Below are 23,813 nucleotides of genomic sequence, written 5' to 3'. Positions count from 1 at the left end.
AGTGAGACCCAGTCTCAAAAAATAAAGTTTTTTAAAAAAATCATTTATTTGTAATTTATCCTAATTCACAAAAAGATCTGTCATAAGCAGCACCAGCAAGATTTTTGGTAAAGTTGAGAGGGTCTGCCCGTGTCCAGGCGAAAGCTGATTTCTAGGAAGCACCTTATCAGGTGTACCTGTCTCTCCTAATTGTGTCATGCCTGTGTCCTGGGTGGCACCACACCTCTCAGAGCTACGGCAGGTCACTGTGCTTGTGCCTCACCAGTGGATGTGATCTGACTCGGGCATTTTTTATCCTGACACTGAGACAGGACAGAGTGGGAAGGAGCTTCAGGCAGTGCGCTCTTCACCGGGCCATTTTTTCTTTCTTTCAGAGACTCTGACCTTTTTTTGCTGGACACCCGCGTAGTGTGGGCCTCAGAAGAAGGCTGGCTGGAATTTGACATCACGGCCACTAGCAATCTGTGGGTTGTGACCCCGCAGCATAACATGGGGCTTCAGCTGAGTGTGGTGACGCGGGATGGTAAGTTATTATCCACAAGCCCCCAACATCCAGCAGGTCATCAGTTTCACGCATTTCCCTTACAGCAGCTGTGATAGAACCGTGGGCTATAGTCAAGTCCTCAACTTCAGGATGGCCTCATTTACTGATTCCGCCATGACTTACATTGAGAACCAAAACCGTTCCCGGAGGCTGCCTAGACAGGAATTGAAAACAGGCTTGGGCCACTTGGAGAAAGGAGAGTGGTAATGTTTCCAAGAGGATGGCGATGGGACGACAGCTTTCCTAGGCAGAGGCAGGTTGCGGGGGATGCAGCGAGTAAGAGAGAGGCAGGCGCATCTGTTGAAATCCTGACGGATGAACAGGTTTGCAGTACCCGCTCCTCCTGCAGCATCAGAGCCAGCAGCCTGAGGTCCCCACTGCTGATCCGTCCAGCAGGGAGGGCGGATTCATAATCTAGCAGAAACAGGAGAGCCCAGGAGTTCACACCACTCCTTCATGTGATTCCGAAACTTTGAAAGGAGTGCTTTGATTCTGCCAAAAGGTGCCATCCCAGGAGTGCCAACCAAGGTTTGGGGATACGTGATTTCTTCTTCACACTCATTCTTAATTATTAGCACTTGGGAAACTAGGAAGTATCCCTTAACTGTTGTAGCTACAGGAATAAGTTTCTGTGGAATAAAGAGATGCATGCTTTGATTTGCCTTAAAGGAGTCCACATCCACCCCCGAGCCGCGGGCCTGGTGGGCAGAGACGGCCCTTACGACAAGCAGCCCTTCATGGTGGCTTTCTTCAAAGTGAGTGAGGTCCACGTGCGCACCACCAGGTCAGCCTCTGGCCGGCGCCGACAACAGAGTCGTAATCGCTCTACCCAGTCCCAGGACGTGGCGCGGGTCTCCAGTGCTTCAGGTGGGTTTGTGGGGAGCCTGCATTTCCAGAAAGCCTTCTTGGCCTCAGAACAAAAGTTGTGTCCACAGTTTCAGATGCTGAGCAGCTTCTGCACAGCAAATCCAAAGGCAGGTAGGCGTCATATGCATGATGGTACCTTGTACAGTCACAGAACATCTACGTGGGTTTGTGAGGGCCCTCAGTGTGGAACACTTGTTACCTGAAGACCCAGGCTGCAGGCATCATGACTGCCTGTTGATCCAGACAAGCATCTTTCTGTTTGGTTACATTTCTCCAACTCTTTTTAAAATTCCTATCAAAACCCTGGGAGCACCTAGTTTCTTTTTTCTAGTTGCGTTATGCTGGGTGGTTATGATGTACAAGCAAACTTGGTACACTTGTGTAATATGAACTTGTATGTGTCAGTGCTCTTGGCTAGAAGGGAAGGAAGGTCAACTCAGCCCCCTAGGATGGATTTCATTGGCTCATTTAACAGAGAGGTTCAGGGGTTCTATCTTTTTTTTTTTTTTTTTTTTTTTTTTTTTTTTTTTTTTTTGAGATGGATTCTCGCTCTGTCACCCAGGCTGGAGTGCAGTGGCATGATCTCAGCTCACTGCAAGCTCCACCTCCCGGGTTCACACCATTCTCCTGCCTCAGCCTCTCGAGTAGCTGGGACTACAGGCGCCTGCCACCATGCCTGGCTAATTTTTTGTGTTTTTAATAGAGGCGGGGTTTCACCATGTTGACCAGGATGGTCTCGATCTCCTGACCTCGTGATCCACCCGTCTAAGCCTTCCAAAGTGCTGGGATTACAGGCGTGAGCCACCGTGCCTGGCCGGGGGTTCTGTCTTTAGGCATGGCTGGATCCATGGGCTCAGATAATATCAGGAATCTCTCTCTTTTTCTGTTTTTCTATTTTTCTTTGTTGGTGGAATTCTTAGTAAAACTATCTCTATATGGTGGCCAGGAAGGCAACCAGTGGTTCCAAGATTTTGTTACCCTTGGCAACCTCAACCTCAGACAGAGCCCTTCTTCAGTAGAAATCCGGGGCACAATCCGGTTGGCTTGGCTGGGGTTGCGTCCCTCACCCTGAAGCACACTGCTGGGTGGGGAGTGCTCTGATTGGCCAGACCTGAACTGTGTGCTCATCCTGGAGCTAAGGAATAAGATGAGTTCTGCTCAGAACAGACACATTCAAAGGGCAAGAGAGAGAAACCAGCTCTACTGCCTGAGTGTCAGCTGAGTGGTCCTTCAGAAATGTTCTCCCTGGCTGGGTGCAGTGACTTATGCCTATCATCCTTGCACTTTGGGAGGCTGAGGCAGGCAGATCACTTGAGGTTGGGAGTTCGAGACCAGCCTGGCCAACATGGCGAAACCCATCTCTACTAAAAAGATTAGCTGGGCGTGGTGGCATGCACCTGTAATCCCAGCTACTCAGGAGGCTGAAGCAGGAGAATCACTTGAACCCAGGAGGCGGAGGTTGCAGTGAGTCAAGATCTTGCCACTGCACTCCAGCCTGAGCGACAGAGCAAGACTCCATTGCAAAAAAAAAAAAAAAAAAAAAAAAGTTCTCCCCAATGCATTTTTAGGAAGTGGCATGGAAGTCCACCCATGGAAGCCCAGAAGAAGGGAGAGTGGATGTTCCCTCCCCACAACCAATCCCATAGCTAGTGAGGATCGAACGGAAACCTGACACTTCTGAGTCTAGTGCGGGTGCTTGCAAGTTCTGAGTTCTGGGGTCCTTTGGCTGTTTAAATAGCTTGAGAATCAACCATAAAGGTGAAGATTGGCAGTGGGATTTGCAGTCAGAGAACTTGTTTCCCTCGTTGCTACCCTGTGATTTTGGACACATTTGATCTGTTTCAGCTTCCGTTCACTCACCTGTAAGATGGGGGTGATGAATGCCTTGCAGATTTGCTGGAATTAAAAGCATCAAAATCTGGCTCATAATAGCACTCAAAGATTATTTATATGCCATTGTAGGAAGGAGGTTCTCAGGGCACATGTTGGGATCCCTGGAAAAGAAGTAAAACAATTCTGGAGGATACATTAATTCTTCCAGGTAATTGTACAGAAATGTCATTTTTGGTGGCCAGAGTTAATGCAGCTTCCCAAAGCACCGATTTCTTCTTTGGGAAGCAGTGTCTCCATCTTGGGTTCTGACTTAAATAAACTGTCTCTTTCACCAGTAACTTGGATGTGGAGCTTGAGGATCCACCACCCAGTGTGATGTGACATTTTGCTTCTTGTCATCCTGGTGTTTCTTGGAAGCATCGCTCACAGCACGGGTGTTCCTGTATTCACCACTAGAAACAGTCAGGGTTGGGGTTTTTGAAAAAAAAGAAGAAATGCTTGCTTTCCTTTATTCACTTCATAGGCAGCCTGCTGAATAGAGTTAATAATCTCAGTGTTTGCCTTCGGGCTATGATGATGAAGTCTGCCAATGGTAGGCTTCAATTTATTAATGAACTGTGGTCAGTTTGGTACTGGGACCTCAGACATAGAGGCATCTCTTGAAATGTTGATTGCTTTTTAAAATCAAAATTTCACTTGATTTTATTCAGCATCCCCCCACCCAATGCACACACTAATGTTTTTAAATTGAGAAAAGATGTTGTGTCTGATTTTGATTTTAGCAATATCAACCAATTATTATTTTCCAAGTCCCTTTCAACTTTTTTTTCAATTTGATGAGTTTAAATTAAATATGGATATTCAAGTTGATCTAATTGGTAATAGGTGCAAGTGTCTCTGTTTTTCTCTTGGTCTCCCCGACTGCCCACCTCCCAAGCCAGTACTTCCAAATTTGCTTTGTCCCTTTCAACAATACAAAGGCAAAAGGGTTCATACCAAATCTCTCTGGCCTCACCTATTGAAAGGCCCCCAAGAAAGAATGACGACGAAGGATGCTCCCTCCTTCTCATTCTCTTCGAAGATCCTCTAAGTGATCTGGAAATTGCTCATGTCTGCCCCACCGAAGCGCTTCTTTATGTTTTTGGCTCTTGCCTCCTTATTTATTCTTCCATTAATGGGAGTGGACATGCTGAGGAAGAGATTCATCTGCCAGAAAAGATTTCCAGAGAGATGGCCTGCTACCTGGAGAGAGGGGCTGTCTGGTTTTCCTCTCCCTCGGGGTCTCTGTGAGGCCAGATGTTGCTGGGCCTTCATGAACCAGGGAGAGATGTTACAGTAACAGAAAAGTGGTGTCCTCTGGTGTGACTGCAGGCAGACTTTCTGCTTGTCAATCTTTTGGAAGGTGGAAGGAAAAGATTTCTTTGTCTCTGCTGCCCCCTTCTTCCATGGCGTGCTCCCAGGGAATTGATAGTTCTCCTCCAAAACAACCGCCACCAGAAGCAGCCCACCAGGGATCGTCCTGCATCTGGGTAAAGAAGTTAGCATTCATTCATCAAATTGCCTGTCATCAGGGTGAAACGTGGCAAGGAAATAAGAGGCTATTTTTGGAATTGAGCTGTCTATGTCTGAGACAGCAAGACTAGTGCACAACAGGGGAGAGTCCAGGAGCCCCACCGCCCACCAAAATCTACTCGAACATTTGTACTTGGCTTTCAAGCTGGACTTTCCAAACATGTGCACTGGATAGTGGTTTGGATCGACGTCTCCCTGGATGGCTTTTACTCGCCCTTGCTTCTCTGCAGCTGGCTGCTCTAAATGAAGGCTGGATGTTGGCTCTGTTACACTTCTCCGGGGGCTTGGATAGCCTCTGCATGGTATCATTTATTGTTTTTAACACATGTTTGACTAGTCCTGGTCCTAGCCGTCCTTGCCTCATTGGGGATTTCAACCAATCTACCAATTCTTTTTCAGCCTCCATTTCTTACCAGCCTGCTGCTCTTATAGCACCTGTCCTCAGGTTCTGTAGTTCCAGTTTGGTGGTCTCCTCTACTTGCTGTCATTCACCCTCTTTTATGGTAGCTCTCACTTGGGGTTCACTATTTTATCTTCTGGGGGGCTGTGATACCATGTGGCCAATCCATGACAAGGTCCATGAACAAATGGCCTTGAAGTTCCACTGGGTGATTCTAAATTTTCATTTGGGTAATTTTCCAGGATCTTTCCAAGACCTCTCTTGAGACAGTGTAGCTAACGCAATTTCAAGTCAGCCAGTAAGTCTGAAGTCTGCTCTGCTGCTGCTGCTGTGATGCAGAATTGGTCTTTGTTTTGATAGATGACAGTTTGGAAACATCTGCACTTTAATGATTCCTGTGAAATTGGAGTAGTTGCTTTCAGTCTTGATGTTTATGTTGTCACTACCAGCTCTGCCAACTGTCTATGACTCAGCAGCCTCTTGAGACCCTGTCTGTCCTTTAGAATGAGTCTGCCATTGCACTAATGCCACCTGTTAGCATTTCTTTTTTGTTTGTTTTTGAGACAGAGTTTCATTCGTATTGGCCAGGCTGGAGTGCAATGGTGTCATCTCAACTCACTGCAACCTCCTCCCAGGTTCCAGTGATTCTCCTGCCTTAGCCTCCCAAGTAGCTGGGATCACAGGCGTGCACCACCACTCCTGGCTAATTTTGTATTTTTAGTAGAGACGGAGTTTCACCATGTTGGCCAGGCTGTCTTGAACTCCTGACCTCAAGTGATCCACTTGCCTCGTCCTCCCAAACTGTTGAGATTACAGGTATGAGCCACCACGCCTGGCCAGCATTTCTTAGAGTAAGTTCTCCTTCCCTCCTTTTCCCACCCACCCAAACATGTATCTTTAAGGACCTTGGGGGAAAATGTGGCTCTAGTACATTCAGAGATTCTGCTGACCTTCTTCTTGATAGTTTACATCTTCTGTCCTCTAAGCTTCCCGGTTAGAACCATTCAGTAGGCTTTCAGCATAAAGTAACTAGGATTCATCTCTTGCAAAACAACTGTTTGAGTAGTTTATTATAACTGTGCAATCTTTTGCTGTACATTTCAAGGAAAATCCAGCCCAGACCGGGAGTCTTATTGTTACAGTGTCCTCGCTCTTTCACCATTGGCTTCCATGGGTTGGGGATAGCCAGAGCTGACTGGGTTGGTCCATCACAAACATTCAAAGCTTGGGAGGAATAGACACGGCTCAGGACTATAAACTAACAGTTTGTCGTTCTCCAGGAAAGTTGGGAATTGTAATTTGTCATCGTGATCTTAAAGTTTTAGGGCCTGCAGCTTGGCTTGCAGATGTCTTGGTTAAGTAGGGCTTGGTTCAGGGCTTCCTATATGAAATCAAACCTTACTTCTCCATAGACATGGAGGACAGGCATGGCAAATAGTGATCTAAAAGTTAGAATCACCAAAAAAAAAAAAAAAAAAAAAAGAATCAAAAGCTTCACTTATATCATGCTCAACTCTCGTTCGAGGATAATGGCTATCAAAGAGTGAAACAGACTGGAAAGTTCCCTCCTACCTCCTCCCAAGGTTCACTCCTTGCAGATGTGCAAATGGCAACAATTCTGAAAGGCATTAAGAAGAGGCTTATGCAGGTACCGTGAGATGCCTAAGTCGTTCCCAATCATTGCCAACCCTGGGAGGGCACTGGGGCCAGGAGACTCAGTCTAGGAAGTGGCAGAGAGTATAGAAGGTGCTTAGAGCACAGAGGGTGTTAGAACTAGGTCTTCAAAGGAAACCTTTGTCTATTTGTAGGACAGTTCCATATTCTTTTAGAATCAAGACAAAGGCTGAAAAGAGACCAGAGTCCCGCCCAGATTAAATGGGGCCTTTTGAGATCCTAAAATCTCCCGGAGCAACCAAAAATTAGGGCCCTGCTCTTGCTTCTCAATGTTGACCATCCAAGTTATAAACAAAATCTAGACTCTGAAAATCAAACTGTCCACCCCCACCCCAACCCCATCAACTGTTAGGAGATTATTGACACCAGAAATCAAAACCCGAGTGTGGTCCCGGGCCTCCCATAGTGTCGGTGACACGAGGAGCTGGCACCTGCCGCACATTCCTCAATGGCTGTATTGATTCTGCTGGGAAAGCGGGAGCGAGAGGCTTGCTTTGGATGAGATGGGGCCGATAAGGCCCAGAGATATGGAAAGAGCAGCCAGGCCCACGAAGACAGAGGTGCCGCTTTAGCAGCCTCTATGTGGCCCCCACCCGTGTCATTCTAGGAGAGAAGGGAAATTAAAGTAGTGAATTATTCCCTCTGAAAAACAAGTTTCCTTTGGGAAGAGTCTGCAGCCTGAGCTCGGGAAAGCTGGGAAATACATGTGGAGCATGCCGCTTTGTCCAGCCCCCTGCCGTGCTGGTATTTTCTTGGCTGTGTGTGACCTGCTGAGTGGGGACACCCGGCTGAGCTGGCAGGGCCTGTGGGGTCAGCCTAGGGCAACCCGAGTGGCCCCTCTGCAGAAGCCCTGGTGAGGAGACGGCTCCCCGCCCACCTCTCTCCCTCTCCCTCCTTCTCACCTGCTTTCTGTGGTGTCCCTGACATTCTCTCTCTTCTGCCTTTGTTTCCCTTCTCCCTGTCTTGCCCTTTGTTTCTCTCTCCTCCTCTACTGAAGTTGCAAAGCACAGCACGCAGGGTCACTGGGACCCAGGCTGGCTCTGGCTGCCGTGACTCAGCGCACCCGCCCTGGGAGCCCCAGGCTTGCTGCAGCGCCCTCGTCCTGTCATGCTCACAGCGGCAGCTGCGTGGTGGCCCTCCAGCCCCGCAGTGCAATGTCCCCGCACAGTGCCTGCCTGAGAGTCAGGATAGTGGCTGCGCCCTTGCCTTCTCCTCTGGGTCTCATACCTGTGGGACTCCTGGCCTCCATTGCCAGGGAAGCCTGCCTGTCACTGGCCGGTCATGGCCTATAGAGATGGAGCTTCAGAGCTAAACAAACAGTGGGCTCCTTTGCACTTCGCTGTGTGCGTGGCTTTTCAGGAGGGCCAGATAAAAAGGATGCTGGATGGAAGTAACCCAGGTGTTATCCTTAGTGTGGGGTGTGACCCCTGCATTGGGGGTATAGGCAATGTGTACAGTGCGTGTGCTGCTGCCTGGGGACATGGCTTCTGTGCGGAAGTCCCAACCCAGCTAGCCACCTTCTACTGGGGCCAAGGGTGCCCTGTCCTCACTGCACTGGATGAGAGAGCTGCTCTGCAGTTTTCGGTTTGCCTTGGGACGATTAGGATGCCCTGCCCCATCACAGTCACATGGGCCCAGACAGCTTCCCGTTTGTTTTCTCCTGTAGAATGTCTCCTCAGTCATCACAGGGGAGCCAAGGACTTAAGGTTGGGGAGCAGAGGCTGTCAGCAAGGAAGCTGATTGTCAGGGCCAAGACCCAGCAACTGAGATGAGAACTCCCCACCAGAACTGAGCGGACTGTAGGAGCTCAGCAGAGCCTGTGTGGAACGTGCACCTGCAACAGGAGGAACAGGGGCAGGAAGATGCTAGCGGACAGAGAAAGGGGATCAGCCAGAGGCGTGTGTGCTGGGAGCTGCAGTATTTACCCCTGATGGCCCCCAGGAAGGGAGCTGTGCCCCTCCACCACCACCCTCAGAACAGGACTCTCAGATGTGAAAGCTCAGTTGTGTCTCAAGGACAAGGAGACTCCATCACTGTGTCCTCTCTCCCATCCATCTGCTGGACTCCAGAAAAATGCACCTCCATATGGCTCCTTTCAAGTTGGCCCCCAACCCCTCCCAGGTGTACTGGCCCCCAGGTAACCTGGAGGAATGACAGATAATGAAAGACACACCTGGGGCTTGGGAGAGGGATGTCAGAGCCATGGCTGGACCTGATGCTTTATTCCAAAATGAATTCTGCATTGGAACACCCCGGTCTCTTATGGTAGAAAATGGCAGGTACTTCCACACGGTCCCGCCATTGGGAATGGATGGGACACTTAGGCCTATTTCTCTACCACTGAATTCATTGTGCAGAAGGCCTGAATGACATGCAAGCCTCCCTTGGCAAAGTATTGGAAAAATGAAGGCTAAGTATTGGAAACATAAAGGCTTCATAAAGGACATGCTTTGGGCACCACAGCTGGGACCTCTCTGCCCAACTCTGTTCTCCTTCTGAGGGGGATGGTGCCTGTCTCTGCCACCTTCTTTTCCACTACAGATCATGGAGATTCTTGCTGAAGAACTTTCCTTAGGGAAAACAGGCATGTCTGTCTTGGATCATTTAAAAAACAAAAAAACAAAAAAACAAAACAGGTCTTGCTCTGTTGCCAGGCTGGAGTGCAGTGGCACGATCTCAGCTCACTGCAACCTCTGCCTCCCAGGTTCAAGCGATTCTCCTACCTCAGCCTCCCGAGTAGCTGGGACTACAGGCACGTGCCACCATGACCATCTAATTTTTTGTATTTTTAGTAGAAACAGGGTTTCATCATGTTGGTCAGGCTGGTCTCAAACTCCTGACCTCAAATGATCCACCTGCCTCGGCCTCCCAAAGTGCTGGGATTACAGGCATGAGCCACCACGCTCGGCCTGTCTTGGATCTTTGGAGTTCATCTCCATCCCCGAAGGGAGTTTTAGAAGCTTCCTGTATGATGAGCCCCACTTACCTGTCCCACACTGTGAGATGAAACTCATTTAAATCTCATGTCCAAAGCCATTTTTTTTTCTACAAATACTTTGTGTGTGTGTGTGTGTGTTGAGGGGTTATAAAGGAAAGCAGAATGTTTTATCATGGTTTTTGCTTCAGTGGCTTTAGGACAAATTAAAAGTCAACTCTGGCGCTAGAAAAAGAAAAAAAACTTCCACTTAAAACCCGTGTTCAAATATCTGTAATGTTCATTTGGAGAAGAGAGGAAGGATTTGGGCTTTTTAATACTAATTGTACCTGAAGGTTTCCCTATGGAAGCAGTTTATTAAAAGGGACAGAAACCTGTGCTGCTAAAGGCAATTAACATCTGATATATTCAAAGCTCAAAAGTCTTGGGCCAGGGGAGTGCTGCTCCCTGCGTAGGAGCAGGCCAGGGAGTTACCTTCTGCTTATGGAAGGAATCGTCCTGGGGGGCTTTTATGATTGTTGGATTTTGTCATCTGTGTCACCTGATCACTCAACAGTTTTTTGCCCAAACCCACCTATGGCTGGGCCCTGCGTGTCCAAGTTGCCCTGGATAAGCACCTGGGGCCTTGTCTTGAGGGGGAAAATCGCCTCTGGGCAGCTGGTGCCCCTGCCCTCGAGGGGGACCAAATTTCATTGTGCGTTCAACTTTGAAAAAGCCAGATCCCTTGAAAATGTCTCTCAGAACCAATACTGGGCCTTGACTGCAGCTGTGTCTGGGGCTGCTGGAGAGCCTTGCTGTCCCGAGACAGACTTGGTGTCTCAGCAGGGCAATAGCACTACCTGTGTGTGAGCCTCTTGTCTGGAGGGCAGCCGTTCCAGTTCTGGTGTCACAGGTGCACGTGGACAGCCAGGGGCCTGATCTCGGTGACTTTGACTCATGGGTCTGGGATTGGGCTGAGAACTCTGCACTTTAGAGAAGCTCCCTGATGATCGCCAGTATTCGGCATAGGCCACCCACAAGTCACACACTGAGAGCTCCTGTCCTGGCAGCGGGGGAGGCTCCTGTGTCTTGGGTCTGCTTCTCTGATTTTTGGTTTGTTGCCTCTCTCTAGCTCTCTCACTTTCTTTCTCTGCCCTGCCCTTGACTGGTGAACCCATTGGGGCAAAGCTGTGTTACCTCCCTTTGTCCCACTGGAGTGACCATGTTCCTGTTGAATTGTCACCACATACATTTCCACTGGCCCTCTTCAGCCCATTCATCAAAACCAATACCAAGGGCAGTGGGAGTGAGGGGAAAGATTTTTCTGTAATCTGTCAATCTGTTAAAAAAAAAAAAAAAAAAGTGTGTCAGTGTAATTCCATGCAGAACCCAGGGTACCGACCCTGAATTGCAGACACAAGTCTTCCGAGGAGCGTCAACCTTCACAAATATTTATACGTTCTTTGCCAGCACTTAACGTGGAATTATAAGGAAATTTAAGCATGGCCTGAGAGTATCTGTAGGAAGAAAAACAGGAGAGTTGAATTCCTCCCTTTCCTCTCTCTGGCCCTGATCCTTACTTAACAACAACAATGCCAGTGTCTGGCTCTAAAAGAAATAGCTGTTCTTACAGAGAAGGTTCTCTTTGTTGAGCATTGAGAGAGTCAGATCAACAGCAGGTTCACAGAAACCCAGAACTGCTGGTGAAGTTAGAAGCAAAGCCCTTTGACTATGTCATCTTGGTTCCATCCAGCAGAGAAAGAAACTGGAAATCCAGACATAAAGTGGTCTCTGCGTGTGTTCTGCCAGCAATTCTTCAACACCGATTAAGTGTCCTACAATTCAATCCAATTCTTTTTTTTTTTTTTTTTTTTTTGGAGACAGGGTCTTGCTCTCTCACCCAGGCTGGAGTATGATGGCATAATCAGGGCTCATTGCAGCTTCAACCTCCAGAGCTCAAACAGTCCTCCCATCTTAGCCTCCCAAAGAGCCAGGACCACAGGCACACACCACCATGCCCAGCTAATTTTATATTTTGTAGAGACAGGGTCTATATTGCCCAGGCTGATCTCAAACTCCTGGGTTCAAACGATCTTCCTGCTTTAGCCTCCAATAGTGCTGGGATTACAGGGATGAGCCACCACATCTGGCCTCAGTTTACTTCTGATGATAGCCACCTGGAGTTAGTTTAGCCACAGACCCAAGTTAAAGAGCAAGGTCCCCAAGAAGACTGCTTTCATTTCAGACACCAGGCACAAGTGAGGTCCACAGGGCAGCCATGCTTCTGTCTTGCCTACAAATTTGGGAGTTCATATGACCGCCCTTCACGTTTGATAATTTGCTGGAACAATTCACAGAACTCAAGAAAGTGCTATACTTACTCTCATAGTTTTATTATAAGGGGTATGACTCAGGACCAGCCAAATGAAGAGACTCTTAGGCAAGGTCAAGGGGATAGGCATGGGTAGGTGGAGCTTCCACACCCTTTTGGGTACACTGTCCTCTTGAAACATCAGTATGTTCACCAACCTGGAAGCTCCACTGAGCCTCACTGTCTAGAGTTTTTATGTGGGGTTAATTGCTCTGCACAACTGAATCATTGGCCACATGATTGAACTCTATCTCAAGCCCCCCAGAGGCCAGGCTAAGCCAAAGTTCCAACCCCCTAATCTTGTGCTTGGTTTTTTTGGTAACTAGCCCCCATCCTGAAGCCAGTGAGGCCCTAGAGAGAGTGTGGGGCTCACCGTGTGCAATCTAGAGCCTCAGGAGCATAACAGAGACACTCAAGAAAGTCCAAGGGTTGTCAAAGCTTGGTGCCAGGAACTGGGGACAAAGACCAGATATATTTATTATTTTCACACTGCCCATGTCTGCTGGACCTTGGAAAGAAAGTTGTTGGTAGAAATCTTTGCTTTTTACATGACCAGATGGTGCCAAGATGGGCTTCGTGGAGACTTTGGTCCCTAGCACAGAGAGGCTGTTTTGGAGGAAGCTTACTTCACCAGCAGAATGAGGTGGGATGGGGAAAATTCCAGACTCAGATGGTCAATAGTGTGGTCATGTAGTTTATCATCTAACCCAGGACACCTTTAAGAGCACAGGATGTTAGGACCTTGGGGTCTTCAGGAGACCCCCCTGCTGCACCCATCTGGCGGGAAAGGAAAGAGTGAATGGAAGACTGATGGAGGAGGGGGCGGGTAGTTAGGAGGGCCAGGCCTGGCAGTACCACACATGCCTTCTTCCCCACATTCATGGGCAGAATCCAGGCACATGGCCACACCTAACTGCAGTGGGAAATGTCGTCTGGCTGTGTGCTCAGGAGGTTGATAGAGGATGTGGGTTGCCAATAAACACGTCGCAGCTGCCACATGGTTGTTCCTGGAATATGTGAAGCCGGCTGCTTCCTCGGGGCCTCCACATTGTCATTCACACTCTAGGAAATTCTCTCACCCCAGATGGCCTCGTGCCTCACTCCGAGGCTGCTCCTTTGCTTAGAAGATACCTTAACAGAAAGACAAGGCCAGGTGAAGTGACTTACACCTCTAATCCCAGCGCTTTGGGAGGCTAAAGCAGGAAGATCACTTGAGCCCAGGAGTTCAGGACCAGCCTAGGCAACATAGAGAAACACCATCTATACAAAGTATTTAAAGAATTGGCCGGGTGTGATGTACACCCAGCTACTCGGAAGGCTGAGGTGGGAGCATCACTTGAGCCCGGGAGGTGGAGGCTGCAGTGAGCCATGATCACACCACTGCACTCCAGCCTGGGCAACACAGTGATACCCTGTCTCAAAAAGTTTAAAACCCACAAAAACAAAAAAAATCCAGACAAACTTGTCAACACTACGTGAGATAGCACACTGCCACTCTGCACTCTCTATGCCCTAACTATTGAGTAATAACTTAGCTAGTTGGGGTTTTTACTAGTCAGAATTTTCCAGAGAAACAATCAATAGGATATATAGAGAGATATATATAGGAGGATATTTATTATGGGAATTGACTCAGGCAATTATGGAGGCCAAGAAGTCACATGAGCTGTTGTCTGCAAGCTGGAGAATGAGGAAAGTGGGTGGTGTAATTCAATCTGAGTCCAAAGGCTTGAGAACCAGGCAAGCCAATGGTGTAAGTCCTAGTTGGAAGTCAAAGCCCTGAGTACTGGGGAGGGCTGCTGGTGTAAGTCCTGAAGTCCAAAGCCCTGGGAACTGGGAGCTCTGATGTCCCAGGGCAAGAGAAGACAATGACCCAGCTCAGTAAAAGAGAATTTGCCCTTCCTCTGTCTTTTTGTTCTCTCTGGGCCCTCAACAGAGGAGATGACACCTACCCGTGTTGGTGAGGGCAGGTCTACTTAGTCTACTGACTCAAATACTTATTTCTTCCAAAAGTAGCTTCACAGACACACCCAAAAATAATGTCTTACCAGTTGCCATGCTCAGTAGCTTAAACCTGTAATCTCAGCACTTTGGGAGGCCGAGGCCGGAGTTTGAGACCAGCCTTGGCAACATAGTGAGTCCCCATCTCTACGTGACAAATTAGCTTGTTATGGTGACCCGTTCCTGTAGTCCCAGCTGCTTGGGAGGCTGAGTGGGCGGATCACTTGAGCCCAGGAGATCAAGTCTGCAGTGAGCCGTGATGGTGCCACTGTGCTCCAGCTTGGGTGACCTAGCAAACCCTATTGCAGAAAAAGATGTTTTATCAGCTACGTGGTCTTTCCATAGTCCAGTCAAGTTGATACAAAATTAGCTATCACAGTGCTCTAGATTGCACGCAGTAGAAGCAGACTCTAATGAAAGAGAAAAATAACTCAAGGATACCAGAGAACTTACCAATCAACAAAAAGGCTGGAGACTTAAATTCAGGAAATCAAGGCTCAGATCTAGTCATGGGACAATGTGCTTTGGATCCCACCAATGGGGTCATCACCCTAGATACTGGCTGCCATTCTGCCCATTCTTGATTTCACCTTTGAGTCACTCACTCAGGTTATATACTGCAGGGTGGAGACATTTGATTGGCTTTGATGAAGTCATGAGTCCATACTTCAGATGCTAGGGGACAAAGAGGGGAGCCATCTGTCATGGGAAATGGGGCTCTGAACCCCTCCTATCTAGGTATTCCCCCACGTGGGAAGTGTTCCTGAAAGCTGGGTAGCAAAAGCAGTAAATATCCACTACAGCTGGGTATGGAATTCTAGATTGATGGCATCATTTTCATATTATTTTTTAATGTGTATTTTTGTTAAGTTTGCTATCCAATTTGTGTTTATTTGTAAATAATTTTTATCTCTGGGTTGCTTTTAAGATTTTACGTGTTTGATATAGTTTCACTAGATATGGCTAGATAAGAATGTATCTGATCTACTTGGAACTCACAGGGCCTTTTCAACTTAAAGATGTTTGCCTTTCTTTAGTTCTAGAAAATTCCCAGTCATTATGTCTTCAAATACTACTACTCCCCTATTACTGTCTTCAGAAATTCCTATTAGAAATATGTTGGACTTTTCATTCTCTCTTCCATGTCTCTTTACAGAGAGAGAGTCATATATTTTGGCTATTTGACTCTGCGGTATATTTGAAGAGATTTGAAGAGATTTCTTCAAATATACTGTGGGATTATTTAATTCTGTCTTCAGTTGTGTGTAATTTGATGCTCATCTGTTTAATGTATAGCTAATCTGTTAAGTAATCTGTTTAATCTGTTAATTAGACAACTAATGTTTAACCTGTTTAATCTGATTTTCAGTTATATCTAATCTGATTTCATTGTTATTTTCAATGATTATGGTTTTTATAAAGCTCTATTTAACTCCTTTTACATCTACCTGTTCTTTTTTCATGTTTTTTCCCTATAATTTTGCTTTAGGTTTCTAATCCTTCTTTTCTTCCTTCCATTATTTTAGGTATTCTTCCTTTTTTTCTCCAGTTTTTGTTGGTTTTTAGTTTTGTTATTGTTTTGGTATTCTTCCTTTAGAGCTTAGTTCAGACGACTCTTATCCACAGTCTCTGGGGTCCTCTGGGTCCTCCCTTGCATTCCAGCCATACTCTTGCGAGACTTTGTGTGGTTGATTCATTTTTGTTCAGGGGTTCTTTTCAGTAGGAAGTTTCTGTCTCATGGTAATAAGTGGTTGATTGTGTTTTACTGAGAGTCCTTGTCCTGCATTGTGAAAATTTCCCTCCAGGGCTTCTCTGGGATCCTTGAAGTTACAGGCAGGGTGGTTCTATTGGGTAACATAGGCAGGTGGAGAGGATGAATAAATTTGGAATTATAAACCACCTAAAAATGTTGCCCATCTCTTCTCCCCGTATAGGCCACTGGCCTGAGTTACTGTTTGTCCCTTTTCCTTAAAAAAATCATGAAATCTGGTGGGGCACAGTGGCTCACACCTGTAATCTCAGCACTTTGGGAGGCTGAGATGAGCCGATCACTTAAGGTCAGTAGTTCGAGACCAGCCTGGCCAAGGTGTTGAAACCCCATCTCTACTAAAAATACAAAAAATTAGCTGGGCATGGTGGCTCACACCTGTAGTCCCAGCTACTCAGGAGACTGAGGTAGGAGAATTGCTTGAGTCAGAGAGGCAGAGGTTGCAGTGAGCCGAGATCGTGCCCTTGCACTTCAGTCTAGGTGACAGAGCAAGACTCTGTTTCCAAAAAAAAAAAAATTTGCATGTTCTCTCCTGCTTCAGAGCCAGGAAGACTGGGAGTTAGAAGTTAGAAAATCAAGTTCAAACAGGCTTTCAACAATTAGGTGACTTATTGGCTTATGTAGTTGAAAAGGGAAGGGATAGCCTGCAAATGACCTAGGCTCTTATACCCACTGACATCTCACATTAGATGACCTTTCTCTAAAAGCCTTCTCCTTGCCTTTTATCCTTCCATCCTCTCTAGAACTCCCAAACACAACTCCAGATTGATTAATCCTTTAGAACCACAGCTTGAAATGTTGCTCTCCAGCTCAAAAGCCTGCAAAGGCTCACTTTGAGCCGCTGGTGGGAAGTCCGAAGCATTGTGGTTGGCAGCCTAGGCCATTCATTTCTCCAGCTTTATCTCATCTGACCCTGCTTGACACATCCTTAAATCCATTCCAGCAGAACTCCTCTCTCTTCCTCTCACTCCCACTCTGAACTGTCCCTTCTCTGAAGGGACATTTACCTGTGGCCCTTGCCTATGTGATATTTGCCGATGGCCTTTGCCCGTAGCATCCCTGTTCTGGTTTGTACTGGAGTTATTTGGTGTCTGTTTCACACCACCCCTTTGTTCACTAAGTTCTTGGAGGAGGGAAGCCATGTCTGACTTACCTTCTATTTGCCGTGGTGCCAGGCAGAAGGCATGTCACAGAAGAATCGCTCCAGTGGGTCTCAGTGAATCGGGGCCCTCCCAGTGCTCTTGCTGGTGAATGAGTGAAGCCAGGCTAGCGGTTCCTGTGCTGCACAGGGTGGGCATGTGCACGTCGGCAGAGTCTCATGAGGAACCACTGGCTCAGTATTATTGCATTAGCACACAAGGGCTCAACCCTGGCAGTCAGGTGGGAGTACAGCCAGAGAGAGCATTGCCCCTGCACGGTATCTCCCTCTCCCTCTTCTCCTGGTTAGGCCCCACTCCATCATTACTCTTCCTTCAGGATACCCTCCTGGCCTGGCAGCTGTCTTTAAAGTCCCTGTGCAGCTTCAAAATGGTCCCTGTTTGGACGGCAGCAGATCCTGCCTAGTACCATTGTCTGATCATGTGAATGTGACGCCTTCCCAGTCAGGTGCCTCCGGGGTGTACCGGGCAAGTTGGCCCAGTCTTCCATAGGCCTTGCATGCAGCAGGGCTCACAACATACCTCTGTTGCTCAAAGGTGTCCAAGTCACCCTGTGCCCAGTACTGACCCCAGGGGAGACAAAACAGACTCCATAAGACATTCAAGCCAACAGTCAGGAACCTGATATAGCTGTTGGGTGGCCACACTTGTGTCTAGGAGGCTGTCCTGAGCCCAGTATGGCGCCTGGCATGTGGCAGACTCTCTGTGAAGGAATTAATGAGTTGATGGGTGCGTCTTTTGATCTCCTCCAACAGATTACAACAGCAGTGAATTAAAAACAGCTTGCAGGAAGCATGAGCTGTATGTGAGTTTCCAAGACCTGGGATGGCAGGTGAGTTCTCCAGACATGGAGGACAAAGGTCCTTTCTCAGCAGTTTACTCTCATCTGAATGGTGGCAGCCATCACCAAACACCCAGAGCTTGAAGGCTGAGCTGCTTCCTTCCATGGAAGTCCTGAGGAGCCCTCCCCAACGCTCAGGCTCCTGGAGTGAGGCAGAGGAAGCTTAGTCTGTGGGGACCAAGTGCTCCAACACCTTCCTAGGGTGCCTGAGCTCTGTGATCCCTCAAAAATCAGTAGCCACATTTCCCAATACTCTTACCTCATCCTTTCACAGCCCATAAGACATATATTTATTTGGGCATTTAAACGAATTTTAATTGAGACAGGGTTGGAAAAAAAATTAACTGATGGTTAACTTCTCCAATGGCTACAAACTGGCTCACCCACACGATGCAGAAGCACACACGTTTGCCCCATACCTGAGAGCCATCACTAGTTTGTAAGGAAGGCAGCAAATTTCATCATAGGTGGTGAGCAGTAAAAGATAGCTTCCATATGCAGGTGGCACTACTTCCACAGGAGCACCGTGGGCTCCTGGAGGGGCTCTCTTGGGTCCAAGCACATATTGCTGGCAACCTACATGCTTCCAGGTAGCAGCTGAGGCCCTGTGGGCCTCTGCAAGGAGCGAGGGTTCTGGGGTCAGATCGACCAGGTTCACTTCCCAGCATTGCCAATCAAATTCCTAAGCCTTCCTGCATCTGTCTCCTTGCCTGTCCAATGTGAAAAATACCTTTTCACAGCATTCCTGAAAAGCACAAATCGTGTGAGAAGTGCATGCTAATCTTTTCTTGCTTCCTTTGCATTAAATCAAGGACTGGATCATTGCACCCAAGGGCTACGCTGCCAATTACTGTGATGGGGAATGCTCCTTCCCACTCAACGCACACATGAATGCAACCAACCACGCGATCGTGCAGACCTTGGTGAGCTTTCGGAGACTCTGTTTTCTAAGTGGGAGTAAGCTGAGACCAGGTGTCATTTCTAAGGTACCTTTCTCCCCTTCTGTTTTGTAACAGGTTCACCTTATGAACCCTGAGTATGTTCCCAAACCGTGCTGTGCGCCAACTAAACTAAATGCCATCTCAGTTCTTTACTTTGATGACAATTCCAATGTCATTCTGAAAAAATACAGGAATATGGTTGTAAGAGCTTGTGGATGCCACTAACTCGAAACCAGATGCTGGGGACACACATTCTGCCTTGGATTCCTAGATTACATCTGCCTTAAAAAACACAGAAGCACAGTTGGAGGTGGGACGATGAGACTTGGAAACTATCTCATGCCAGTGCCTTATTACCCAAGAAGATTTTAAAGGACCTCATTAATAATTTGCTCACTTGGTAAATGACGTGAGTAGTTGTTGGTCTGTAGCAAGCTGAGTTTGGATGTCTGTAGTGCCAGGTCCGGTAACTGCAGAAAGCACCGTGAAGCTCTTCCCCCCCTCCTCCCCCAAAAACCCGCCAAAATTAGTTTTAGCTGTAGATCAAGCTATTTGGGGTGTTAGTAAGTAGGGAAAATAATCTCAAAGGAGTTAAATGTATTCTTGGTTAAAGTATCAGCCTGTTCAGTACTGTCTATCAAAGGTAGATTTTACAGAGAACAGAAAATTGGGGAAGTTGGGGGAACGCCTCTGTTCAGATTTCATTCCCAGGAAGTTCAATTTCATACATGACCCACAGCCCAGGCCACAGCCAGGGCTCCATGGGGCGCCTTTGTCTCAGTCATTGCTGTTATATGTTCATGCTGGAGTTTTGTTGGTGTGAATATATACTTATTTCTGCCAAAAATACCATTTCTACACCTCAGTCCTCCATTTGCTGTACTCTTTGCTAGTACCAAAAGTAGACTGAGTACACTCCGAGGTGAGGCTGCAAGGTGAAGGCAATGCTGCGCCTCTCCTTTATCAGAACGGTTCTTTGACCAGCACATTAACTTCTGGACTGCCAGCTCTAATATCTATTTCAGTAAAGCAGTTCTCTGCCTGTTTACTATACAGCATACCATGCCACAAGGTTAGAACCAACAAAGAAGATAAAATGAGGGTGCCCAGCTTATAATAGCGATAGGGGGATAAGCGTGCTGTTTATGAACTGAAATCATTATTTCCTTTGTAGAAAGTGAGGCTCAGATCAAATTTTAGAATATTTTCTAAATGTCTTTTTCACAATCATGTACTGGGAAGGCAATTTCATACTAAACTGATTAAATAATACATTTATAATCTACAACCGTTTGCACTTACAGCTTTTTTTGTAAATATAAACTATAATTTATTGTCTATTTTATATGTTTTGCTGTAACATTGAAGGAAAGACCAGACTTTTTTTTAAAAAAAGAGTTTATTTAGAAAGTATCATAGTGTAAACAAACAAATTGTACCACTTTGATTTTCTTGGAATACAAGACTCGTGATGCAAAGCTGAAGCCACGCTTGACAGTTGTGCTTCTCTAGGAGGTTGGGTTTTTTAAAAAAAGAATTATCTGTGAACCACACATGATTAATAAAGATTTCCTTTAAGGCAGAGGTTGGTTGAGATGCTGCTGTTATCTTCTGCCTCAGACAGTATAAGTGGTCTTGTTTGTAAGATTGCTACCACCAGTTACTTTGGGCCAAGTTATCCACATCCCCTTGCGCGTGGGAGGTGGGTGAAGGGTGTTGGACGCAAAGTGGTTATTACGGGAAATAGCTCGATGGTAAAAGAACAAACACCTTAGAGCTTAGTCCTATAAGTGCTTATTCCCGAAGGAGATAGTAAAAGTGTTTAATCACAAGGATAGCATGAGTTACAGGACACTGGCATCAACAGCTGCCACAGCCGTGCACACCAGGGCCAGAGCAGTCCCGCTGACATCTGTCTTTGGTCTTGAGCTCAAATGCATCCCATTCTTCATACATTAGAAGGTCGACCTCCTTGAAGCAGACCAAGTATAGCAAGCATCTAAAAGGACTACTGAGGAACAGAATCTGGAACTCTAGTTAGGGCCCTCCAGCAGGGCTGCAGAGCCTCCCTGGACCCAGGCCTGAGAAAGCCTGTCTGGTCTTGTCGCCCCAGGTGACAAATACAACTCCTTGTGGAATTTTCCATGCCTACCCTTTCTAAGGAAGACATCCAATCTTAAAGTTCACATAGACTGGCTTCGTGTTTACATGATGAACTAAAGAAACGTTTCACCCCATGAGAAACAAGAAGGATCCCTGAACAGTAACTAATTTGACAAGTATGGACACGTAAAGTTATGGCATCAGCATTGTCTTACTCAGGCACAGTCAGAAGTAACGCTGCTTTCATTATGGCTAACCTCTCACATTGAGAGACGTATTCACAGAAACAGAAGCTCCAGCAGTGGCCGTGAAGGTATCTTCCAGAGGTGTGGGGTTTTGCATTTAAATCTGCTCCATGCTACAGACCAACCACAGTACTGAGTCAATTGTGACCTTAAGATCAGAGGAACGGCAATACTGTCACAAGGCCACCTTTCCAGAATTCGTAGGCAGTTAAACTATGCTTTGGATGTGCTTTCTTTCACCAAAATCACTCAACTCAGGAACCAAAAATAGTCCAGCAATTTGATTTCCCTCAACTCTATTTCAGTCTCAAAGGAAACCATTTAAATTTCATCAAGAGACGGTCAAAGGGGATATATCGCCACTGAAAATACTTAGTTTACACAGTGACCATGAGTTACACATTTACTTGGAGAAACTTAATAAAGAATCTGTAGAGTGTGTTGGCTTGGAACACACACACACACAAAGAAGATACCACACGCTTAGTATGTTCTGCTTTCTGAACAGCCACCACCGGGAACCCAGTGGCCTCTGTGGGACTGAACTCCTAAATGCGGGGTGCAGGAGCCGGGCAGGAGAGGTGACTTCCAACTGTGTTTCTAGAGTTCGTCTTTCGCTTGGCCCAGGACAAAGCGGTGTAACGAGTCAAGGTCTCTGCCTCCACTGTGCTCGCTGACTTTCTTCCCTCCTCGGAAAAGCAACAATGTGGGGTAGCCTCGTACCTTAAACCAAAAAAGAAAAAAGTTTGCAAACCAGCGGTCCAGATCACATACAAATTGCTTCCTAAATAAAACCAGATACACCCCTACTGTCGTGGCTGGAAAATTCTGTGGCTAATTTTTAAAGGTATATATTCCATTAAAAAAGGAGCAGACTATTTAGAAAGCAAAGCCGTGGGGCACTTCTGAATTCAAAATGACATCATTAAAGATCAGCATCAAAGGAACGATTTTACCCTAAAGTAGACCCTTTCAGTCTTTACTGTGCCCACGATCACCTGCGGATCTGGTGAAGATGCAGATTTGGATTCAGCAGGCCTGGGAGTCTGCATTTCCAACGACCTCCCTTGCAATGCCCTGGTGGTCCGCAGACCAGACCATGAGAGCAAGATCCTCTTGAGGATACATTTTTCAGTTGCAACTCGTTTCTAAGAATTTTAGGGCACAAGAAACAACTGGTATCTTTTAATGATAAGGAAACTATGTCTGGGTTATGTCTATTCTCCATCTAAAAGGCTCCAAAAGTGTTTGAATAACACAAAAGGAGAAATAAAAATGACAAATCTTCCAGGCCATCAGATTGTGCTAACAGCTTGGAATGAAGGCAGTAGTTAACCCAAGCACAGGACCGACTTGCTGGCATGGCCCTTTCAGAAAGGAGGTTATGTTGAAATGATTCTGAGATTCAGCCCCTGCATTTTAGAATGCTGGCTTATGTGTGGAAAATGAGCGACTCGGGTATTTATGGCGAAGGCTACAGATCACTGGTCAATCAAGAGTAGCGGTGTGGGAAGCCCCCCAGTCTATGGTGTGGGGTCTGTTACTTCATGGCCTTATACTCAGACAGCAAGGCCTGAAAACCTGCACTGAAACATGGATACTAACTAAAAAGTGGGCGGAAAAGAATGCCTTTCCTTTGAGAGAGGATCTCTTTTGCTTCTCAAAACAACTCAAAGGGGACATAAAAGCCACATTGTTGAGAAGATGAGGGCAGAGCGAGTGATCGTGGTTAAGGCACAGTTCCCTCGGGATCTGCTCCCATAAGCAGCCATCCAAGCACCCACCGAGTACTTGCTGCAAATACTCCGTTCCGCAGTGCAGTCTACTTCAGCGATCTTGACGCCTGCCAGGCCAGGGAATTCCTTTCTAGAGAGTTCCTCCCAAGTAGGAGCCAGATTCTTACAATGACCGCACCTAGGAAGAGAAAAAGGACAGCTGGTTGAAATCTTGGGTTGAGATCATTCACCTACACTTTGCTGCCAAGACAAGCCCTGCTGCTTCTGTATGGGACAAACACGTGCCTAGAAATTTGTAAAATACCAAATTCTCCCACTGGGTGCACATTAACTCTTCCTCCTCCTCCCATCCCAAATGAAGAACCCAAACGTTGATCTAAGGTAGACTTTCAGACAACGTGACAGAAGCAAGCCAGTCTGAAAACAAGTTGAGATTCTGAGACCATTCCCATGCCATGGTGAACTGCACTAACTGGTTTATGAAAGCACCAGGAGCAGAGGAACAGGGAAGACAGCAGATGCCACACAATTTCTTAAAAAGTCACTTGAATGCCAAAGACATTTTAGATTTGATCGCTTAGGGTCTCAGAAGTTCAAAACCATTTTAAGGCCTCCTTGGTACTTCAGCGATTTGGGGTGAGCATCAAGGCCATGACGAAGTTTGGTTCAAACCCTCCCTTCTACCCGACTCTGTTCCCTTGTCTCTTCTGACCCCCTCCTGCCGTATGGATGGCTCCCCTTCAGCCAAAGGGAATCCTCTTTCTTGATACTTGATCTATGGAGCTTTAGGTTTTTAAAAGTTGAAAATGATTTGAAAGGCATCGCTACGGTTCGTTTGAGTCCTGT

At 46.8% G+C, this 23,813-nt stretch overlaps 2 protein-coding genes across 2 annotated transcripts in view; one reads left to right on the top strand and one right to left on the bottom strand.

The window, feature by feature from the left end:
* BMP6 (bone morphogenetic protein 6) overlaps positions 1-20,465 on the top strand; it is a 158,529-nt gene extending 138,064 nt beyond the window's left edge. The window contains exons 3-7 of the mRNA XM_015449914.4: positions 375-523; positions 1,214-1,411; positions 17,857-17,933; positions 18,755-18,865; positions 18,959-20,465. Of these exons, the coding sequence (XP_015305400.3) occupies positions 375-523; positions 1,214-1,411; positions 17,857-17,933; positions 18,755-18,865; positions 18,959-19,108 (685 nt within the window). The 3' untranslated portion in view covers positions 19,109-20,465. The remainder of the gene's footprint in view (positions 1-374; positions 524-1,213; positions 1,412-17,856; positions 17,934-18,754; positions 18,866-18,958) is intronic.
* Positions 20,264-23,813, bottom strand: part of TXNDC5 (thioredoxin domain containing 5) — a 29,840-nt gene continuing 26,290 nt past the window's right edge. Inside the window, exons 9-10 of the mRNA XM_005554089.4 lie at positions 23,016-23,145; positions 20,264-21,954 (exon numbers count right to left, since the gene is read on the bottom strand). Coding sequence (XP_005554146.4) covers positions 21,832-21,954; positions 23,016-23,145 — 253 coding nt within the window. The 3' untranslated portion in view covers positions 20,264-21,831. The remainder of the gene's footprint in view (positions 21,955-23,015; positions 23,146-23,813) is intronic.

The sequence above is a fragment of the Macaca fascicularis genome, chromosome 4, assembly GCF_037993035.2.
Source record: "Macaca fascicularis isolate 582-1 chromosome 4, T2T-MFA8v1.1".
NCBI lineage: Eukaryota > Metazoa > Chordata > Mammalia > Primates > Cercopithecidae > Macaca > Macaca fascicularis.
The sequence above is the reverse complement of the archived record's forward strand: the minus strand, read 5'-3'. Positions and strand labels throughout refer to the sequence as shown.